This window comes from Chlamydotis macqueenii, chromosome 22 (assembly GCF_036417535.1).
Source record: "Chlamydotis macqueenii isolate bChlMac1 chromosome 22, bChlMac1.mat, whole genome shotgun sequence".
NCBI lineage: Eukaryota > Metazoa > Chordata > Aves > Otidiformes > Otididae > Chlamydotis > Chlamydotis macqueenii.
In genome coordinates, this window is record NC_141577.1 from 1585956 (window position 1) to 1603514 (window position 17559).

Consider the following 17559-nt stretch of genomic DNA (forward strand, 5'->3'; position numbering starts at 1 on the left):
CGTTGCCCCGTTTGCCTCTGGTCGATGGGGCTCACTTAACCGCGGCGGGGATGAGCTCCCGTGGTGCAGCTTGGGCACCTCCAGCCAAGAACGTGGTGGTGTATCGCAACGGTGACCCCTTCTTCCCCGGGAGGAGGTTTGTGGTGAACCAGCGGCGCTTCCTGTCCTTCGAGGCGTTTCTGAACGAGGTGACGGAGAGCATTCACGCGCCCTCGGCCGTGAGGAGCCTCTACACGCCCAGGCACGGCCACTGCGTCGCTGAGCTGCGGGACCTGCAGGATGGGTGCCAGTACGTGGCTGCGGGCTTTGAGAAGTTCAAAAGGCTCGAGTGAGTAGACGGAGGTTTGGTCTCTGGGGTCGGTAAGCAGCTTCAGATCACCTCTGTGGGGAACGTATTGAGGTGTGGATGGAAAAAAAGAGGTAGAGGGGCGCAAAGCAGAAAACCAGAGGCAGATTGATTTATTTTCTTACTGGAAACTACTGGACATATTCCAGCTGACACAAAAAAAATGCAAATATTCCTGATAAGGTTGCTTGGCTCTCAGAAGAAAACCTGGGGGAGGCAGGGGTTCTCAGGCAGGATGCTGCTCTGCCCCCCGTGCACCTCGTCTGTGGCGTGGGGGAGGGTCTGCTGCCCGCTCCCTCGGCAGAGCGGCAGTCGCACCGGCTCCACGGACAAACACTTCTGCTTCGGTTTGATGGAGATTGGTTTTTTTTTTTTGTTTTCTAGTCTTTGAATTAGAGCTGTTTGGGTTCATCCTGAAATAGAGATGTTCATGGCCTCGCTTGGCTCTTGAGGGGATGTGCCCGTGTCTGTGTGTGAGGTGAATTTGGCTCCCTGGGTGTGAACTGCAGTTCGTTGAAGAGCTGGTCCAGGCTGCATTAACACCAGTCAGCCCTTGGAGCTTCCACCAGTCATTAACACACAGGAATAAAAATCTTCTGGGTGTCTTTAGTACGGGAATCTGAAATGGTCCGTATTGGGTTGGGAGTTTCTTAAACGTAGCAGACTTTAAGTTCTGGGAGCCCCTGGGGTGAGGCACCTGGAGAATCGTTTCAGCAGTGACCCAAAGAAGCGACCCACACTTCTGGCGGCGGTGCACCAAGGCAGAGCAGCTGGCCGTGTTCTCACGGCTCTTTAGCCAACCGCGGCCCAACGGGAACGGGGCAACACTGTCCTCTTGTTCTCACAGCTACTTAAATCAGGGGAGGAGGGAGCTCCGCGGGACGAGGACCAGCGAGGGCCTGCAGGTGAGTCCCTGAGCTGAGGGGGGCAGAGGGCAGTGCAGAACCAGCAGGGAGGCGGGAGAGACGTGAGGGCTGGCACTGGTGAAACTGGAGACCGAAGGCTGCGAGGAGCCCCGTGGAGATCAGGCGGAGCGCCGCAGGAATCGGCGGGACGTGTGAGACGGCGCGGGGGTTGCTGGGGTCCCCCTTGGCGCGCAGGGCAGGGAACTGTGCTCAGGGGTTCGCTGGCAATTCTGGAAGGCGCTCAGCCGTGCAAAGCGCCTCGCCAGCCTTGGCGTTGCTGACAACAAACCCCACCTAGCAGCAGCAGCCCGAAGGCAGCGCAGGTGGTGTTCCCGGGCGGGCTCCTGATGGAGGGAGGGGAACAGGCCCGGGAAGCTCTGTGCCAGGGCTGTCGCTCTTCCTGTGCGCTGACCTTGGTCTCCAGTTCCGCGCTCCGGCTCCCGGGAAGTCAAACGTCCCGGCGCGATGGCAGAAGCACACCCACCTGCCCTGCACGATACAGTAAGTGGCTTGGTGTTTGCTCTTTGGAGGGTCTCTGGGAATGTTTTCGGAGGCTGGAGGAGGGAATTTCTCAGTGAGCTCCTGGGAATGCTGCCCCACAGGGGCAATTCCCAGCTTCAACCAGAAGTATTCGTTGTAAATACTGTCCAGCCACCCGTGGCGGGCTTTTTTCCCCATCTTCCACAGGAATACTGGCTCATCGCACTCTCTGGGTTGTTTCCGCTGCAGTGTTTTCCGGAACGGGGATTTGCTGAGCCCTCCTTTCCCAGTGCTGCTCTCCAAGAGCACTGCACTGCCGTGGGACGCGCTCCTGGCCACGCTGACTGAGAAAGCCGACCTGCGCAGCGGAGCTGTTAGCAAGTGGGTATCCGGATAAGGCACTGCTGGCTCCCCTTCCCTCTTGTCCAAAACGTAAGCAGCTCTGATTAGCACAGAGGACTAGGAGTGCAGACAGTTTGCTTTTGCAAACTCATTTCCTTTTTGGGTTTTCTCGTCTTTAAATTGGAGATAGCCCCGATGTCCTGGGCGCTTTGTGAGGAGCACTGATGTTGCTGGTGGTCTGGTGAGGAAGCAGTAAAGCATGGCATAAAAGGAGTTTAGGTTTAGATCTTTTAGGGTTTTATCCAGCAAACACAGCCTACCTTCTCCTCATACATCTACTTACTGACGCCCAAGGAGAGAGCTGAGATCTGCTGCATCTCGCCGGTAACTGGGTGTAACATTTCGGCGTACTTCCTCGCAGTAACGCTACGAAGGATCGGTCCTCTCTGGTCTCAGTCCCGTTTACCACTCTGCACGTTCGCTTCCGCGCTGAAGGGTTGTTCAGGGTTCTGTGACAGCTCTGAACGCGTCGCTCTCTCCCTTGAGGCTCTGCAGGCTGGATGGAACCAAGGTGTCTGGAGGAGAGGAGCTGGTGAACGGCAATTACTACGTGGCAGTGGGAGATGAGGAGTACCAAAAACTGCCTTACTTTGAGCTGCTGGTGCCCCAGGCCCCTGCGTGCCGGACGCTGTGGTACGTAGACTGCGGCCGAGTGGTGTAAAGAATCCTCTCCACGGTGGCCTTCAGCTAAAGCCACCCTTTTCGTAGCCCTCCAGCTCAGTGCTGTCTGCTTCAGGGCTCAAGTCTTGTTTCATGTGTTACAAGTTTGGAAAGAAAGAACGTGTTTTCACAGCTTCTGGTGTCAGGGTTAGCTCACCAGATCCCGAGTTCAGTGCCGGAGAAAGCAAGTGTTTCTCAGTCAGGTGTTCATCGGGCACCGAGGTGCATCTGCCCCTTAGGCCAGGCACGGAATTCCACAGGCCTGCGGTGCGATATCACGGGAGCGTGATCCGCCGCAGCGTGCGCTCTCCCTGCGCTGAGAAAGAACACTGCCGGGGGCCCTCTCTTGTGGGGAAAGGGGAGGTCGTGTCCTCCTGCAGCTGACTTCTGCCCGACGCTGAGAATCTGCTTGCTTTGTTACAGGAACCACCCGAATAACAGGCGCAAAAACCACCGCAGCAGGGTAGGTGGCTGAGGGGGTGCCGGACTGTCCGTGCTACGATCACGGTTGCTTTTGTGCAGGCACCCCTCCGGAAGCAGTGATGGGCACGGCCCTCTCCAGTCCCAGCTGCCGTGGCTACGGCCTCCTCGCTTGGCACCGGTCCCAAAGGAGAGGAGCCAGGGACAGCGATGTGGCCAGATCACACCGGAATTAAATCTCGCTGCCTGAAGAAAAACTCCTCACGGTGGCCTCATTTACTTGTTTTTTTTTTTTTGGCTGATGGGCAGGGAGGTATCTTTCCTGCTCACGGTGTGGGTAAGATGCCCAACAGAGACTACAGACACAGCAGCTGGGCTGTCCTGATTGGCCACTGAAACGTGCATCTGTGCTAGCTCTGCTATTTGCTTTTAAAATTTTCTTTTCCTTTTTTTTTTTTTTTCCGTTTGTTTTCAGTTTGGTGAACTCTATGCCACCTCCCAGGACGGAGCTGGTGACTCTGCTCTCGCTGAACCACCGCAGCAGGTAGTAGTGACTGCACAAAGTGTTTTGTGTGTTCCCTGTATCTCTCTCGCTTGTCGTATGAACTGAAAACGCCGCTCAGAGAATGCAGTGTTACAGCTTTGCACCCGTCAGGATCAAGGGTCACCGGGGAAAGCCGCAGCGTTTAGGGGATTGCCCTGCAAAAACTTCTCTTGTTTTACAAACTGTTTTATCAACAAGTCCTGTCAGCGGTGTGTGATGAACACTTTCAGCTGGACAGTCGCCGGGTGCAGGCCACAGGGGCTGCAGAGAAAGAGAAGATCCCCGCTGCTTTCCCACCACTGCAAAGGCACGCCAGGAAATCTCACCGCAAGGAGGAAGAGACCCTTTTCCATGCTAAACCTGTCCACGCGGGACAAAACAGGAGGAGCAACAGGAGCGTGCAGCGCTGGCCCGACAAAGGTAAGGGACACCGCTGTAAGCGCAGAGGAAGACTGGCTTTACTTCGACGCTCGGGGACAAAGTGCCTGCACGCGCACTGAAAGCAAGCAGCGATGCATCCAGTGACTTCTGTGTTTCTGCTGCTTTCCTCCCCTCATCTGGGCACGCACGAGGACCTCTCCATAGCCTCAGCCAGATCGATCTGCGATACCCATTAAACAGCTTTTTTTTTCTTTTCTTCTTCTCACAGAAGAAAGCGTCTCTAAAAGCAGAGATCCTGGGAATGAGACGCGAGGTGCCCGGGGAGTAAGAGAGGACGAACGCACAGGGGCGGCCGTACCCACTGCCCAGGCCTGAGGAACTACTTTCTGCCCTGTTAGGGGCGGCGGCGCCGCAGGGGAGTACTCGTGGTCCCACCAGAACCTATCGGTGCTGCAGGTTTTGCACAGCAGGGAGGCCAACTCCAAGAACCAGCCTGAAGATGCATCAACCAGTAGTTTAGAGCAGTTGCTCGGGGAAGCCCTGCAGTATTCTCACTCGGTTTAAGTCCTGTTCCTTACGTTTACGAAGCACCGTGCTTCTCTCTGCAACGTGTAAAGGCGAAAGCAACCACGAGGGGGAACTTCAGAAACCAGAAGTGTAACCGCGGGGCTTTGCATTTTAGGCAGCGGAGAGATTGTCGTGTGGGTAATGAACGTTTCCCTGCTGGAATGGGAGAGATGCAGCTTCCCGCTGCAGTGAGGACAGCAAAGGGTGAGGACAGCAAAGGCTTTCCTGGTTTGTTTGGGTCTGTGTGTGTGTGTGCTGCTTCTACCTTTACTCCTGGTCCAGAGAGCTGCAGAACAACTCAGCCCAAAAGCCGAAACGCTACGCCACAGTGCGGTATTTACTCCCCGTCCCAGTGTTTGCAGCAATCAAACCTGTTCCCAAGTTAAGAGCATCTTGTTTCTCTTAACTTATTTCAGGAGCATCTGCCCGGTTTAGGAAAAGCTATAGAAATAAACCGCTCTTGTATTCACCCTCTGTGCAGGGCTTTCTCCTTCCCTCCCTGCTGTTTCTGAGTAATGACCAGGGCAGCAAAGATTTTTTTTTTCTTTCTGAGCTCTATCTGATAATTTCGCTGAAAGGAAAAACACCTTTCCTTCCCTAGGGACAAACTGTTGTTATTTCACCGATCAGAGGCACTCTACAAAACTCAGCTGGCGAAAAGCCGCGTGGTAAGCCTAGGTGTAAGGGGCTGCGCAGCGTGACCTGGCGCGTTGCAGCTGAGCGCAGCGGAGGACGCCGCTTTCACGTGCTCGGCCACGGAAGGGAGAGTTCCTAACTAGATTCCTTCTTCAGAAAAACCACTTGGTCCCAGAAGCTGCCTTTGAATGATTTATTAACCATTTATTGTCCCTCCAGTGCTGACGATGACAATTCAATCACCCATGCCTTGAAACACCCACAGACAAAAAATTCCTGAACTCAAGAAAACAAATAGGATGTGCTCGCAACGTGCCTTGTTCCGCCCGGGTGCTCAGGGAACACAGCCCACGTTCTCATGGTTTTTGACGTCCGTGTGTCCAAGTACAGCTCGGTCCCACCGAGCCAAACGGTCTGCTGCTGGGCCAGGAGCCCCCCTGCAGCCACGGGATTACCTCTGGACAGGCCCTCTGCCTCCGCTTCCCGCTGCGTCTCGCTCACGAACCAGCTACGCAGAGCGTGACTCCCAGGAGGGTGAGCAGCATTCCCGCCGCGGCCCCTGCGGAAATGAGCAGCAGCGCGTTGGGAACTCGTACGGCCCAGCGGCACCGAACACCTGATGCTCGGTGTCACGGTAACCAGGAGAGCGCAGACGTCTGGACAACCATTGCGGCGTGTTCCTGCAGCTACTGGGCCGGGCCCTGGTGTTTTTAAGCTTTCATGTTTCCCGTCACTTTATGACTTTCTGAGCGGGGTCACGTTCACGGGAGGCTGCAAGGGAAGTGAAGAAGGCTGGGTGCTGACATCTGGGGCTCATGGGGCATTCCTCCTCTGTGGCGGGCGTACTATTTAGTGCTTCTCTCACAGTTAAATAGCTAATTAGGTAAGAGTTGAGGCCTGCAAACTCCGTTAACTTAGAACAGGCACTTCGAGCGTCAGATGTCCTAGCCCTGCCCACTTACAACTCGGTTTCACTTCCTCTTCAGCTTCTGCAGCAAGAGCTGCTCCTTCATGGCTGTGAGTATTTGTGGCTTTTCAGAAGAGCAGAGCGCAGCCCCCGCTATTAAGTCAGCGAACAGATGCAGGGGACGAGATGAGGAAACGTTTCAAGCGTGACTTACTTTTACCACCCACGTCCTCTCCGAGGAGCCTCCCAGTCACCAGCGTCGCTACGAAAGCCAGGGAGTTGCAGAGCGGGACTGCCAGGGACAGATCTGAAAGGGCAACGTTTGAACACAAACAGTTTAAAATGGACACAGCAAAGCACTCTCATTTTACTGGCGGTTATCGCACGACAGCCGCTTGACGTTCAGCGGAGTCGCTGCAGTAATCTACAGCATTGATCCTCCCAAAACCCCCACCGGCCCCTTCCGCAACAGCAAGAACGAACCTGTGGATGCCAAGGTGAGGTAGAAGAGGACAGATCCGCCTTGATTGAGCAGAAACGGCACCACATACTGCGGGAAGAACACACGCCCGTCGGCCGCTGCTCGCAAACTCGCCCTGCGGCGAAGGAGCCCGGCCCGCCCGCCCTGTGCCGTGTTTGGCAAGCAGGCACGGCACGCTGGCCGCGTCGCTGCCAGCCGCAAGCTGCTCTGCGTCGCGGTTCCCCAGCCTGCAGAAGGCAGAGCAGGCTTATTTCATGCAAAAGATGAGGGTGAGTGACCTGCTGCCTAGGAAAGCGGTCTCAGTTCTGCACAGGAAGAGCGGTGCTACAGGCAACTAAATGAAGCGTTACTGAGGAGAAAGAATTCTGGCGACAGACGGAATATTTAACAGCTGAAGTAAAAGTATCGAGTCCAGAAGTAAACAGGAATGATCCCAGAGGCGGGTCGATAGCGGCTGCCTCTCTGGCCCCAGAGCCCGGGCGGGGTCGCACCTTGTAGTTGAGGGCCAGGAAGCGGATCTCGGCCAGCAGCTGCTGCAGGCGGCCCGGGCATCGCACCTCCTCCAGCCCCGCTGCGCCTCTCCGCAGGAACGGCCCAGTGCTGCCCCACAGCACGGCCACCAGCACCAGTGCCACCGCCGCTCCTGCGCCGCGCAGCCCTGGGCTCAGTGGCAGGAATGCCGGCCCGCTCCGCCATCCCCACCCGCACCGCGTCAGCCGTCCTCCTCTCCCCGCGCAGGGTCTGGGTGCGCCCCTCTGCCATCCCCCAGCAGGGCCGGCCTCACCAGCGCGGCTCACCGCCGGGGAAGGGCCCTGCGCTGGGCCTGCAGCCGCCCCCCACCCCCCCCCCCCTCAGAGAAAGCCCCTCACAGGGCCCGGCTCCCTCGAGGAAAAACCGCCCCAGCCAGCCGAGCCCGCGGCCATGATCCCCATGCAGAGAAGGCCGCACTGTGCCCACGTTCTCCCTCCAGGGAAGGCCTCACGCCAGGCCAAACCCACCCCCCCCAAGAGGAGGCCCCACAGGGGTGCAGGCCGCGGCCCCTCCCCGCCCCTCAGGGAAGCCCCCTCGGGGGCCCACCCCGCCGCCACACACCCCCCCCCCGTCACCCCCCACCCCCCTCCCTCAGGAAAGGCTCCCCGGTGCCCAGCCGCTTTCCCTTCCCGAGGGAACGGCCCCGCTCAGCGGCCTCCGCTCAGCTCACCCGCCGGCGCCATAGCGACGGTGACGTACTTCCGCCCCGCGCACCCTCCGACCCGGAAGCGATCGAGCCGCTCGCTCTCTTTTGGCCTCGGCGCTGCCGCCATGGTGAGAGCGGGGCCGGGCCGGGGGTAGCGACCGGTTGTCGGGCGGTGCAGGGCCCCCGGGCCCGGGCTCCTAGGCTGCGGGGGGCGTGGGGGACGGCAGTTTGCCGCAGCCCAGGAGCCCGAGCCCGGGCCCGGGGGCCAAGGCCGCGTTTGGGGCGTTAATGGCGGCTCCCCCCCCCCCCCCCCCCCCCCCGCAGAAGCCCATCCTGCTGCAGGGCCATGAGCGCTCCATCACGCAGATCAAATATAACCGGGAGGGAGACCTGCTTTTCACCGTGGCCAAAGATCCCGTGAGTGCGGCGGGCCCTTCCCCGCCTGAAAACCAAGCCCCCTCCCCGCGGCTGTTCGTCAGGCCCGTTAATTAACCCTGGGGGTGTTGGGGGGGGGGGTTGTTTTCTTCACCCAGATCGTCAACGTGTGGTATTCGGTGAACGGAGAGAGGCTGGGCACCTACAACGGCCACACAGGAGCGGTCTGGTGCGTGGACGCCGACTGTATCCTTTGAGTGCCGAAACCGGTTGGTCTGTGCCGTGTGTGCTCTTCCCGGTGATTCACCCGAGCCGGTTCCTCCCAGCTGCTGCCCCGTTTCCTTTCGCAGAGACGCACAGGGGTGATGCAGCGCGTTTAACTCTTCCGCTCTCTTTCCCTCACTCCGTCTTCGGGGTGTTTTTCTTCCTGCGCTGTTGTTTGGAATGAGGCGCGCAGTGTGGCCCTGTCCGCTCTCGTTTGTGTGTCACCGCGCTTGCCGCCGTCTGAGTCGCACAAGGTCTCTTGTCTCCAACGTAAGCAGGTAGCAGAGACAAAAATGTGCAAAGGTTGTGTTAATGCAAGAGCTGGAGCCTTTCTCTTTCGTGTTTCAAGAGGAAAGCTGTGGGGTTTGTAACGGGAGCACCTGGACTCTGTGCCCGTACTGGAGCATTGCCGGTCCTGGAAAGGAACTTGTCCAGTCTCTGTGTAATGCGCCTTTTTAATCCTGTGTCCAAATATTCTCTGGGAATTCAGACGGTAACTCCTCAGGGCTGGGAACGCGCTGATATTCCCTAACTGGTGACCCAGGGGACACGCGCCACGTGCTCACCGGCTCTGCGGATAACAGCTGCCGGCTCTGGGACTGCGAAACGGGTAAGGCTGCTCTCCTCCCGCCCCGCTGCGCTGGAGTCGCAGCTCGGCCCTGCCGGGACCTGTGCTCGTTCGCCGCTCCGAATCCGAACTCGGACCGCTGCGGGGGGGGAGGGTTTGCATACGCGCCTGGTTTCTGGTGGATATTTAGTGAATTTACTCGCTTTACCACCCACGTAGTCAAAGCGTGCAGTTAGGGCTGGCAAGTCAGCGAACCTGCTTGTGGGCTGTGCCCGATGCGCTCGCCCTCCCTCTGCCCCGCGGTTCAGCTGCTCGTCCTCGTTAACCTCGCCGTAAAATCCCGCCCTGTGTCCAGGAAAGCAGCTCGCTCTGGTGAAGACCAGCTCGGCGGTGAGGACGTGCGGCTTCGACTTTGGAGGAAACATCATCATGTTTTCCACGGACAAGCAGATGGGCTATCAGTGTTTCGTGAGCTTCTTTGACCTGCGGGACCCCAGCCAGATCGGTGAGGGATCCGGACCGGGGCCCGCACCGGAATAGCAGCGAGGGGAAGCGTCGATCGCCGGAGCCGGTGCCACTGTGTCTGTCTGTCTGTCTCCTTCCTTCCTGCAGAGAACAACGAGCCTTACATGAAAATTCCCTGCAGCGACTCCAAAATCACTAGTGCCGTGTGGGGCCCGCTGGGAGAGTTCATCATCGCAGGACACGAGAGCGGGGAGCTGAACCAGTTCAGCGCCAAGGTCAGTCTGATAAGGAGCAGCGGTGCCTGGAGGAGGGGATGGCCGCCTTCCCGTCGCGGTCGCGGGACGGAACGTGCGCTTTTTGGCTCAGGCCAGAGGCCTCACGGGAGGACGGTTGAAATAAGTGGCTCCGCTGAGTAACGCTGCTGTGCTACTGCCCCGCCGCTGGCAGCGGCGTCTCCTGGGTTGTTTTTAACGGGGGAGTCGCGTGTAGGCGCGCTTCGCTTGCCGGCCCCGCTGAAACCGCCGCCTTTACCCTCAGTCAGGGGAGCAGCTTTCCAACATCAAGGAGCACACCAAGCAAATCAACGACATCCAGACCTCCAGGGACATGACCATGTTCATCACCGCCTCCAAGGACAACACGGCCAAGGTGAGGCTTCCTCGGGCTGGTATTTTGGGATCCCGGGGAAACGCTGTTGGGATTTGGGTACCCGGGAGCGACCGTAGAGCTAACATCTGCCCAGGCGAGGCCCAGCAGCCAGGTTTGCATGCGCTCGTTGGGCTGCCAGGCCTCTCCACAGTAACTCTCTCCCTTTTGCCTTCTAGCTCTTTGATTGCACGACACTCGAGCATTTGAAGACGTTCCGGACAGAGCGACCCGTGAACTCTGCCGCGCTCTCCCCCATTTTTGATCACGTAAGAACGAGCTCGCTCACAGCTGTGGTCTTGCTGTGACTCCCTGCCCTGGCCCAGGTTGCCAGCCCGGCTAAAAAACACGACTCTGGGATGGGTCTGGGGAACGTGGCGGCGCTCTGGCGCAGGGGACGCGGCTTTGTGCCCTCCGATCTTCAACCGAGGGAGGCGGGAACTTCTCTGGGGCTGGCGCCAGGCCTGCTCCTGGGATCTGCGGGGTTGGTAGGAGGTTTCCCCAGGGCACGGCTCGGCTCCCTGCCCGCCCCGAGCGCGTGCTGTGAGCAGCGCTGAAGTGTTGTTGCTTCTCTCCGTGGCAGGTCGTGCTCGGTGGTGGGCAAGAGGCCATGGATGTGACCACGACCTCCACCAGGATTGGCAAATTTGAGGCCAGGTTGGTCCTTTTCCTAGGGCAGGGTCGAGTCCTCGCGGGGAGGGCTGCTGTCCCCAGGGCATCCTGCTCCTGGCAGGTTAAACCTGCAGAGCTTTTTTTGAGAGAACCCCGATTGCGTCCCAATGACTTCATGTGGTGATTTAAATCTTCCTCTTCCTCCCAGGTTCTTCCACTTGGCTTTTGAAGAAGAGTTTGGCAGAGTGAAGGGTCACTTCGGGCCGATAAACAGCGTTGCTTTTCACCCCGACGGGAAGAGGTGAGCGGGTCTTGCCGCGTGCCCCGGTCGCGCCGCGCCCGCCTTTCCGTTAGGGTGCGGTGGGCTCACGGGAGCTCCGCAGTGGGAATGGAGCCAGCGCCTCCCCGAATTCTCCCCTCCCAGCGCTGCTGCCTCCGGCCAGACTGGCGGGGGGGTTCGCTTATGTCCCACTGTGTGTTTTGGCCGCATCGCTGATATTTTTCCTGTCCTGCGATTAGTTTTTGGAGGGGGTTGTGAGGACAGACCCTGATGTTGGTACAAACCTGGGTGCTGCGAGCTCCTGACCACACCGGTGACGTTACCCTGTCCTTCCTCCCGTACAGCTACAGCAGCGGCGGCGAGGATGGCTACGTGCGCATCCATTACTTCGATCCCCAGTACTTCGAGTTTGAATTTGAAGCTTAAAGGAGGACTTCCTCTCCTCTTCCCTTTCCTCTTCCGCTCCTTCGGCCCCCGCGCAGAACTCTCGTGCAGCGGGGAGCAGCGAGCAGCAAGCTCGGGGCTCTGTGAAGGCGCGGAACCCAGCTGGCTCGATGGAGCGGGCCTGGCTTTCCCGGGAGGTAGCAAAGGCGAGGAGGGGAGCGGGGCTGGCTGCCTGCCCGCCCCTGGGATGCTAGCTTCCTGCCCTGCTGGGCGTATTTACACACTGGGGGAGAAAAAAAACCCATCAGGAAATAAATAGAAATCTTTTATAAACACAAAAAAGCACCTCCTTGGGTTGGTTGTTTGTTTTTTTTTTTTTGGTCTGGGACAAAATCAACCCGAGCGCCTTGCTTTCCAGCTCTGCGGGCGGGGCCGGCTCCCCCCTCGTGGGCAGCGCTGTCACTGCTGGGCCTCCAGCCGCCACACGCTCGCTCTTCCCAGGGAGGAGCTGCAGCTGCGCTTTGGGCGCTGCCCTGGCACGTGAACGGGCTGGAGGTGCTGCAGCCAGTCGTTGTTTTCCAGAGGACACGCACGCGCCCAGCTCTGCTGTGCTGTTCCCTCGCTGGCCTGCTCCTCAGCCAGCTTTCCTCACCGAGCAGTTCTTTCCTGCGCTAGGATGCTCACGTTGCAGATCCTCGCCCCTCCAGCCCTCTCGCCCCGTGTCTGGCTGGAGGGGGGCAGGGGGGTTTGTAACTCTTTCCTTCCTCAAAACCGGGCTCAAGAGCAGATTTCCCGGGCTGGCTCCCAGCTCGGAGCAACTGACGCAACACTCAGAACTGCAGCCAGCCTGCCCGTTGCGTGCCGCGGGGTTAGCATGCTCTGCTGCAGGTTTTGCTGCGCCGGCCGGGCCGGGGCCGCGAGCCAGGCTCGCTGCGGTGGGAGCCGCCGGGGCCGGTGCTGCTGGGCATGCCGACCTCCTGCTGCCTGCCCTTCCGCTCCGCCGGCGGGCCGGGTACGAGCGCTGCTGAAATTCCCCGGGGAAGGAGCCCCGCTTGCGAGGGAGCTGCCCCTAGGTAAGAGCAGAAAGCAGGCGCGGGCTGCGAGGGAGAGCGCTTTACTGAAACGGGCTCGGTCTGCGCAGCCCCGGGGCTGTGAAAAGGAGGCCGTTAGCCGCTGCAGGGCCTGCGTCCTGCACGGCGGGGCCTGCGTCCTGCACGGCGCTCCCCCCAGAAAGCTGCAGCGTCACCTGGACCCCACAGGGACGGAGGGGGAGCGAGCGCGGGCTCCGCCTTGCCCACGCTGCCGTTCATCTTTCGTTCTCCGTCGGGGCAGCGGGGTCGGAGAGAGACCGGCTCAGCCTTTTGCCCACGCTCCCCTTCCCAGGGAGAGCGTTGCTCTGCGCCAGCCGCTGGATCTCTGCCCAGGCCTCGTCCAGGTACTGGGATGGACGGATCCAGCGGAAGAATAAACCTAGGAGAGAAGGGGCCGGGTGTTACTTCGGCCGTGCCGTAGCCCTGTGGAGAGAGGGCAAAGCAGAGAGCAGCTTTCCCTAACGCGCCTCGCCCAGCTGGGAGCCGAAGGTGGGATTTGGGAGCACAGCTTACCCTGCCAGAGCTGGATGCTCTGGGGCTCCACGGAGGGCCAGATGACCAGGGCGTTGTGCGAGTAGAGCGGGTTCAGGTACTTCTTCCTCTCCCCAGGCTGGTTCAGCCAGGCCCAGAGCGAGTGCGTGCTCTCCTTCACCTTACACAGGCACCTACCAGGGAGTCGACACCCGCGTCAGTCTGCCGGGGGCGCAGAGCCGGGTGGGACCAGGGCTGGGACCGGGAGGGATTCGCTCTGCGCTGCGTGATGGGGACAGCGCTGTCCCCACCCCGCACCCCGCTCACCTCTCCTTCTCGTTGTTGCAGAGGAAGGTGCCGTAGGCGGAGGCGTAGGCATTGTCGAAGAGGGTGAGGAGGAGGCACTCGCTGAACTCCAGGGAGAAGGGGAACTGGCGGCTCAGCTGCCACACGCAGTCGAGGAAGAGGAGGAAAAGTGGCGCCTCCTGCTTCAGCCGGGCGTGGGAGTAGGCAGAGCGGGCGCAGCGGAGGTGGAAGGGATGGCCGGCCTGCGGGACAACCCCGAGGGGGGATAACGGGGGTGAAGGGGAGCGGGGCTGCCAGCCAGGCTGGGATGCGCAGCACCCTCGGGACCAGCGGTCTCACCTCGATCCACTCCCGCTCCAGCAGCCCCTGGAAGCCCACCAGCGTGCGGCAGGACGGGTCCAGGATCACCTGGGCCAGCGCCGTCACCAGCAGCGTCGTGTCCGTCCCCTCCACCCCGTGCACCAGCACGCTGGCCTCCTCCCTGCGGACAAGGTTTGCACCACACTGAGAGCGTCGCAAGGCGGGATGCGGGGTGCCGCGGGGCAGCAGCCCCCCCTCACCTGTCCATGCACTGCGCGGCCAGGCAGGCCGTGCTCAGGGCCGCCTTGACGTGGCTCAGCCAGCGGCAGCTCTCCAGCCGGCTCAGCCACCGGTCCATGGTGATCGAGGCGTCGTTGCAGGCTTCCACCAGCTTAACGAAGCTCTCCTGCAGCGGCCGGCCTCTGCAAGTCGGGGGGAAGCGGTGTCAGGAGCTTGTGGGTGGTTGTTTCTTGGGGGGGGGGGGAGCTGGAGTCCCCATGTCATGAGAGCGCCAGGCCTCAGCAGAGCCCCTCACCTCTCCAGGGGCCGATGCAGCCTCCTCCACTGCGGGTAGGAGGACTTGGGCTCTGTGCCCCCTCCCGTCATGCGAGCCTGCTTTGCCGCCTGCGCCGACCGCGTGTCAACGATAAAGCCCCGTTCCCCCTCGTCCAGGACCGTCCCCAGCAGCATCTCGTCCTCACGGCAGCGCTTTCGGTTGGGGCCCGTCAGCGGCTGGCTGCTGCGGAGCATCGCCTGCGGAGCGAGGGACAGCGGGCAGCGAGAGCCAGGGGGCACTGAGGGCTGGCGATGGTGGGAGAGGGGACGGGGGGCAGGACGGGGAGCTGGACTCACAGTGCCGTTCTTGGGGTGATAGTAGCTGAGGACGGGAAATCGCCCTCCCTGCCGGAAACGGGCAGCCTTCCGCAAAGCGTCATCGTCCACCGCCGCCGGCACGATGACGGCGGGAGGGTACGTGGGGCAGGCGCTGAAATCCCGGTTCACGTCGCTCAGCCGCCACCGGCTCGTCTGGGGGAGATGCGGGGTGAGGGGGCTGCCTCGGGTGCCTCCCCGGCGGTGTGAGCCCCAGCGGGCGAGGGGAGCCGCTTCCCAGCCCGGCCGGGGCTCTCACCTGTGAGGCGATCCGCTGGAAGTACCGCTCCAGGGGGAAAAGCTGCCACCCTTCCTCCAGCCTCAGGCTCTCGGGTCTGTAGAAGAACGGGTACATCATCATCACGGAGTCCACCAAGGAGAGGGCCTGGAGCGGGAGCAAAGGGGGAGCCGGTCACGGCTGGGGAGCACGGAGGTGGCTGGGAATGTCCCCACCGTGTCCCCAGGGCAGCTTCTGCAAACCCCATTCCCCGCTCCTGCCCGCGTCCCAGCTGCGGGCGAGGGCTGGGAGGGTGCTGGCACCACCGGCGCCCTGTGCCGACACCAGCTGGAGCTGAGTGTTTACCCGCGTTAATGACAGACGGAGAGCAAACACGCAGGCGGCCGCGCTCTCCGGCCAACCCTTTGCTCTCCGGGGCCTCACCTCGATGGAGCTGGCGATGTTGAGGCACTCCTCCATCCCCGGGATCTCCAGCTGCAGCACCTTCAGGTCTTTGCACCGGAGCGTGACGGTGCCGGAGGAGCCCGCGACCCTGGGGGAGGCAGGAGGATGCTCAGGGCTGGCTCGGGGTCCCTGCACGCGGACAACACCGAGCTGCCCTCAGCCCCCGGGCGGGGTGAAGCCGGAGGGGTGCGTGGGCGCAGATGCCGAATCGCTGGCTCTCATCCGGCACTGGTGGCACGGCGGTCTGAAGCTGGGATTTCAAGCCGGGGCGCTGTGGCGGTTAGCACAAAGCCGGGGCACTGCTGGGTGGGTTAGTGGAGCCGAGAGAGCGTTAAAAGCCAAACCTGGTGTCTTGTGGGGAGCCGTTAGTCCGGGGGGGCTGGTACCAGCCCAAATTCTGCACTCTGAGGCACGGAGGAGAAGAGGAGGTCAATGCCTGGTGCTGCGAGCATCCCTCAGACTGGGACGTGGGGAAGAGGAGGGACGAGGCTCAGCGGGCACGGCTGTGGGGTGGCCGTGGGGCGGCCGTGGGCGCCGGGAGCGCAGCGGGACCCTCCTCCAGCTGAGGCTGCTAGAAAGGAACACGGGGTGGCCGCGGGGAGAGACCCACCTCTTCTCCACGGCGTCCACGTTGCGGATGAGCAGCCAGAGCTCCACGGTGCCGGGCTGGGCGTCCCCGCCAGGGCAGGAGGAGAGGAGCAGGTGGTGGCTGGTGATGCACAGAGTGCCCTTCACCGCCGGCAGCCCCGCGCACGACAGCAACACGCTCTCCACCGTCGCCGTCTTGATCAGCTCGGAGAACTCCATGGCGGCGCGGGCGCAGCGGCCAGCCGGCGGCTGCCGTGGGGCTGGAGGGAGAAAGGGGAAATTCTGCAGCCGCGCGGCCCAGCCTGGAAACCCCTTCTTCCCTCTGCGTCACGCTGGGCCCTGCGGCCTCACCCCCTTCTCAGCGTTTACATTGTCACCTCTAGCACACGGAGCTTCCTCGCTGCCAAAAACGCAGGGCAGCCTGACTGCTCTCCTGCCCCGGCGACGCTGTCGTTGCAGATGGGGAAACTGAGGCAGCGGGCAGAGGGGGCTGGGCTGGCTCCGGGGTCCCTGGCAGCACCCAGACCCCGCGCCCGGTGCTGGCTGAGCTGCAGAGGGGGGAGGATTTTTTGGTGGCTGGTGAAAACGCAACCGCAGCCTTGCAGGGAGCAGCGCTGGGTCCCTTCCTGCCTGCACTGGGGCCTCCCGCGCTGGGGCTGTGCGGTGTGGGGAGCGCTGCCAGACCCCCGGCACCACCCCGACCCCCGCTCCCGCGGGCTCTGCCTGCGCCCACAGCCACCCTCGGGCCCGGGGATGGGGCAGAGGGGGCTGCCAAGCACCCCTGGGTGAGGAGGAGGAGGAGGGTGAGCAGCTGGCAGCACTGCCTGCCCCTGCGCTTACCTGCAGGGGCTCAGCCGGGGACCTCGCGGTGCACGGGGGGATCTCGGGGTGCAAGCAGAGGACGTCGGGGTGCAAACAGGAGATGTTGGGGTGCAAGCAGGGGACGTCGGGGTGCAAGCAGGGGACTGCTGGGCATAAGCAGAGGACGCTGAGGTGCAAGGGGGGTCTTGGGGTGCAAGCAGGGACCCCAGGGTGCAAGCAGGGGACCTTGTGGTGCAGGCAAGGATCTCGGGGTGCAAGCAGAGGACGTTGGGGTGCAAGCAGACGACTGCTGGGCGCAAGCAGCGGAGTTTCAGCGTGCGAGCAGAGATCTTGGGGTGCAAGCAGGGAGCTCGGGGTGCAATGAGAGATCTCGGGGTGCAAGCAAGCAGCTCGGGGTGCAAGCAGGAGGGTGGACGATGCCCCGCACAGCCCGGCCGTGCCGGCGGGGAGGGCGGCTCAGCGCAGGGCTCCGCGCCCGGCGGATGTGGGGTTTAAGGTGGCCCGGCCCCGGGGGCGGCTCGGGAGGGTCAGGGGGGTAACGGGGGGGGGGGGGGCAAGGGGAGAGGGGGGCAGGCACCGCTTGGGCTGTGAGAGCGCGCGGACACGCAGGGGGCCGTGGGAAGGGACACGCGAGGATACAGGGGGGCTCGTGGGGCAGCACGAAGGGCTTTTGGGGACGGCTCCGTGGAGGGGGCCTGGAGGGGACGAGGGGGCTGTGGGTGCCCGTGGGGTGCAGGAGCGACCCCTCGCCCACCGCTGCCGCTCCCGAACCCGGCCCGGGCAGCGCTGGCACCGCCGGGGTGCGGGGTGACCCCGTTCCACCTTAACGGCCCGTCCGGGATGCGGGACCCCGGCTGCCCCCGGCTCCTCGCCCCGTCCGGCCCCCCCACTCCCCCCCCCCCCCCCCCCCCCCCCCGCAGCCCCTGCTGG

General features: G+C 61.9%; 4 protein-coding genes across 5 annotated transcripts; 2 read left to right on the forward strand and 2 right to left on the reverse strand.

Moving 5' to 3' along the window:
- Positions 1–581: 581 nt before the first annotated feature.
- DCDC2B (doublecortin domain containing 2B) lies at positions 582–5174 on the forward strand. Its single transcript, XM_086764796.1, has 9 exons — positions 582–693; positions 1040–1251; positions 1676–1752; positions 1981–2112; positions 2620–2766; positions 3217–3256; positions 3689–3757; positions 3988–4177; positions 4407–5174. The coding sequence occupies exons 1-9, from the start codon at positions 582–584 to the stop codon at positions 4511–4513; spliced, it is 1086 nt and encodes a 361-aa protein (XP_086620922.1). The 3' UTR covers positions 4514–5174.
- A 346-nt stretch (positions 5175–5520) lies between these two features.
- Positions 5521–8051, reverse strand: TMEM234 (transmembrane protein 234). Its single transcript, XM_086764941.1, has 5 exons — positions 7931–8051; positions 7221–7372; positions 6732–6798; positions 6463–6555; positions 5521–5900 (listed from the first exon to the last, which is right to left on the reverse strand). The coding sequence occupies exons 1-5, from the start codon at positions 8031–8033 to the stop codon at positions 5839–5841; spliced, it is 477 nt and encodes a 158-aa protein (XP_086621067.1). The 5' UTR covers positions 8034–8051; the 3' UTR covers positions 5521–5838.
- Positions 8052–8194: 143 nt separating this feature from the next.
- EIF3I (eukaryotic translation initiation factor 3 subunit I) lies at positions 8195–11541 on the forward strand. The gene is made up of 11 exons (XM_086764798.1): positions 8195–8323; positions 8440–8527; positions 9090–9155; positions 9469–9618; positions 9726–9853; positions 10116–10226; positions 10403–10492; positions 10550–10711; positions 10807–10880; positions 11044–11136; positions 11460–11541. Exons 1-11 carry the CDS (start codon positions 8195–8197, stop codon positions 11539–11541), a joined length of 1173 nt encoding a protein of 390 aa, XP_086620924.1.
- A 270-nt stretch (positions 11542–11811) lies between these two features.
- LOC147598057 (myotubularin-related protein 9-like) lies at positions 11812–16274 on the reverse strand. 2 transcript variants are annotated; one of them, XM_086764939.1, is made up of 12 exons: positions 16159–16274; positions 15830–16067; positions 15564–15623; positions 15199–15307; positions 14797–14922; positions 14520–14693; positions 14203–14420; positions 13928–14089; positions 13707–13848; positions 13389–13609; positions 13104–13255; positions 11812–12969 (listed from the first exon to the last, which is right to left on the reverse strand). In XM_086764939.1, the coding sequence occupies exons 2-12, from the start codon at positions 16024–16026 to the stop codon at positions 12806–12808; spliced, it is 1725 nt and encodes a 574-aa protein (XP_086621065.1). In that variant the 5' UTR covers positions 16027–16067; positions 16159–16274; the 3' UTR covers positions 11812–12805. The 2 variants fall into 2 exon arrangements, with proteins under 2 accessions (XP_086621065.1, XP_086621066.1); XM_086764940.1 differs by lacking the exons at positions 15564–15623; positions 16159–16274 and having other exon boundaries at positions 15830–16040.
- Positions 16275–17559: the final 1285 nt, after the last annotated feature.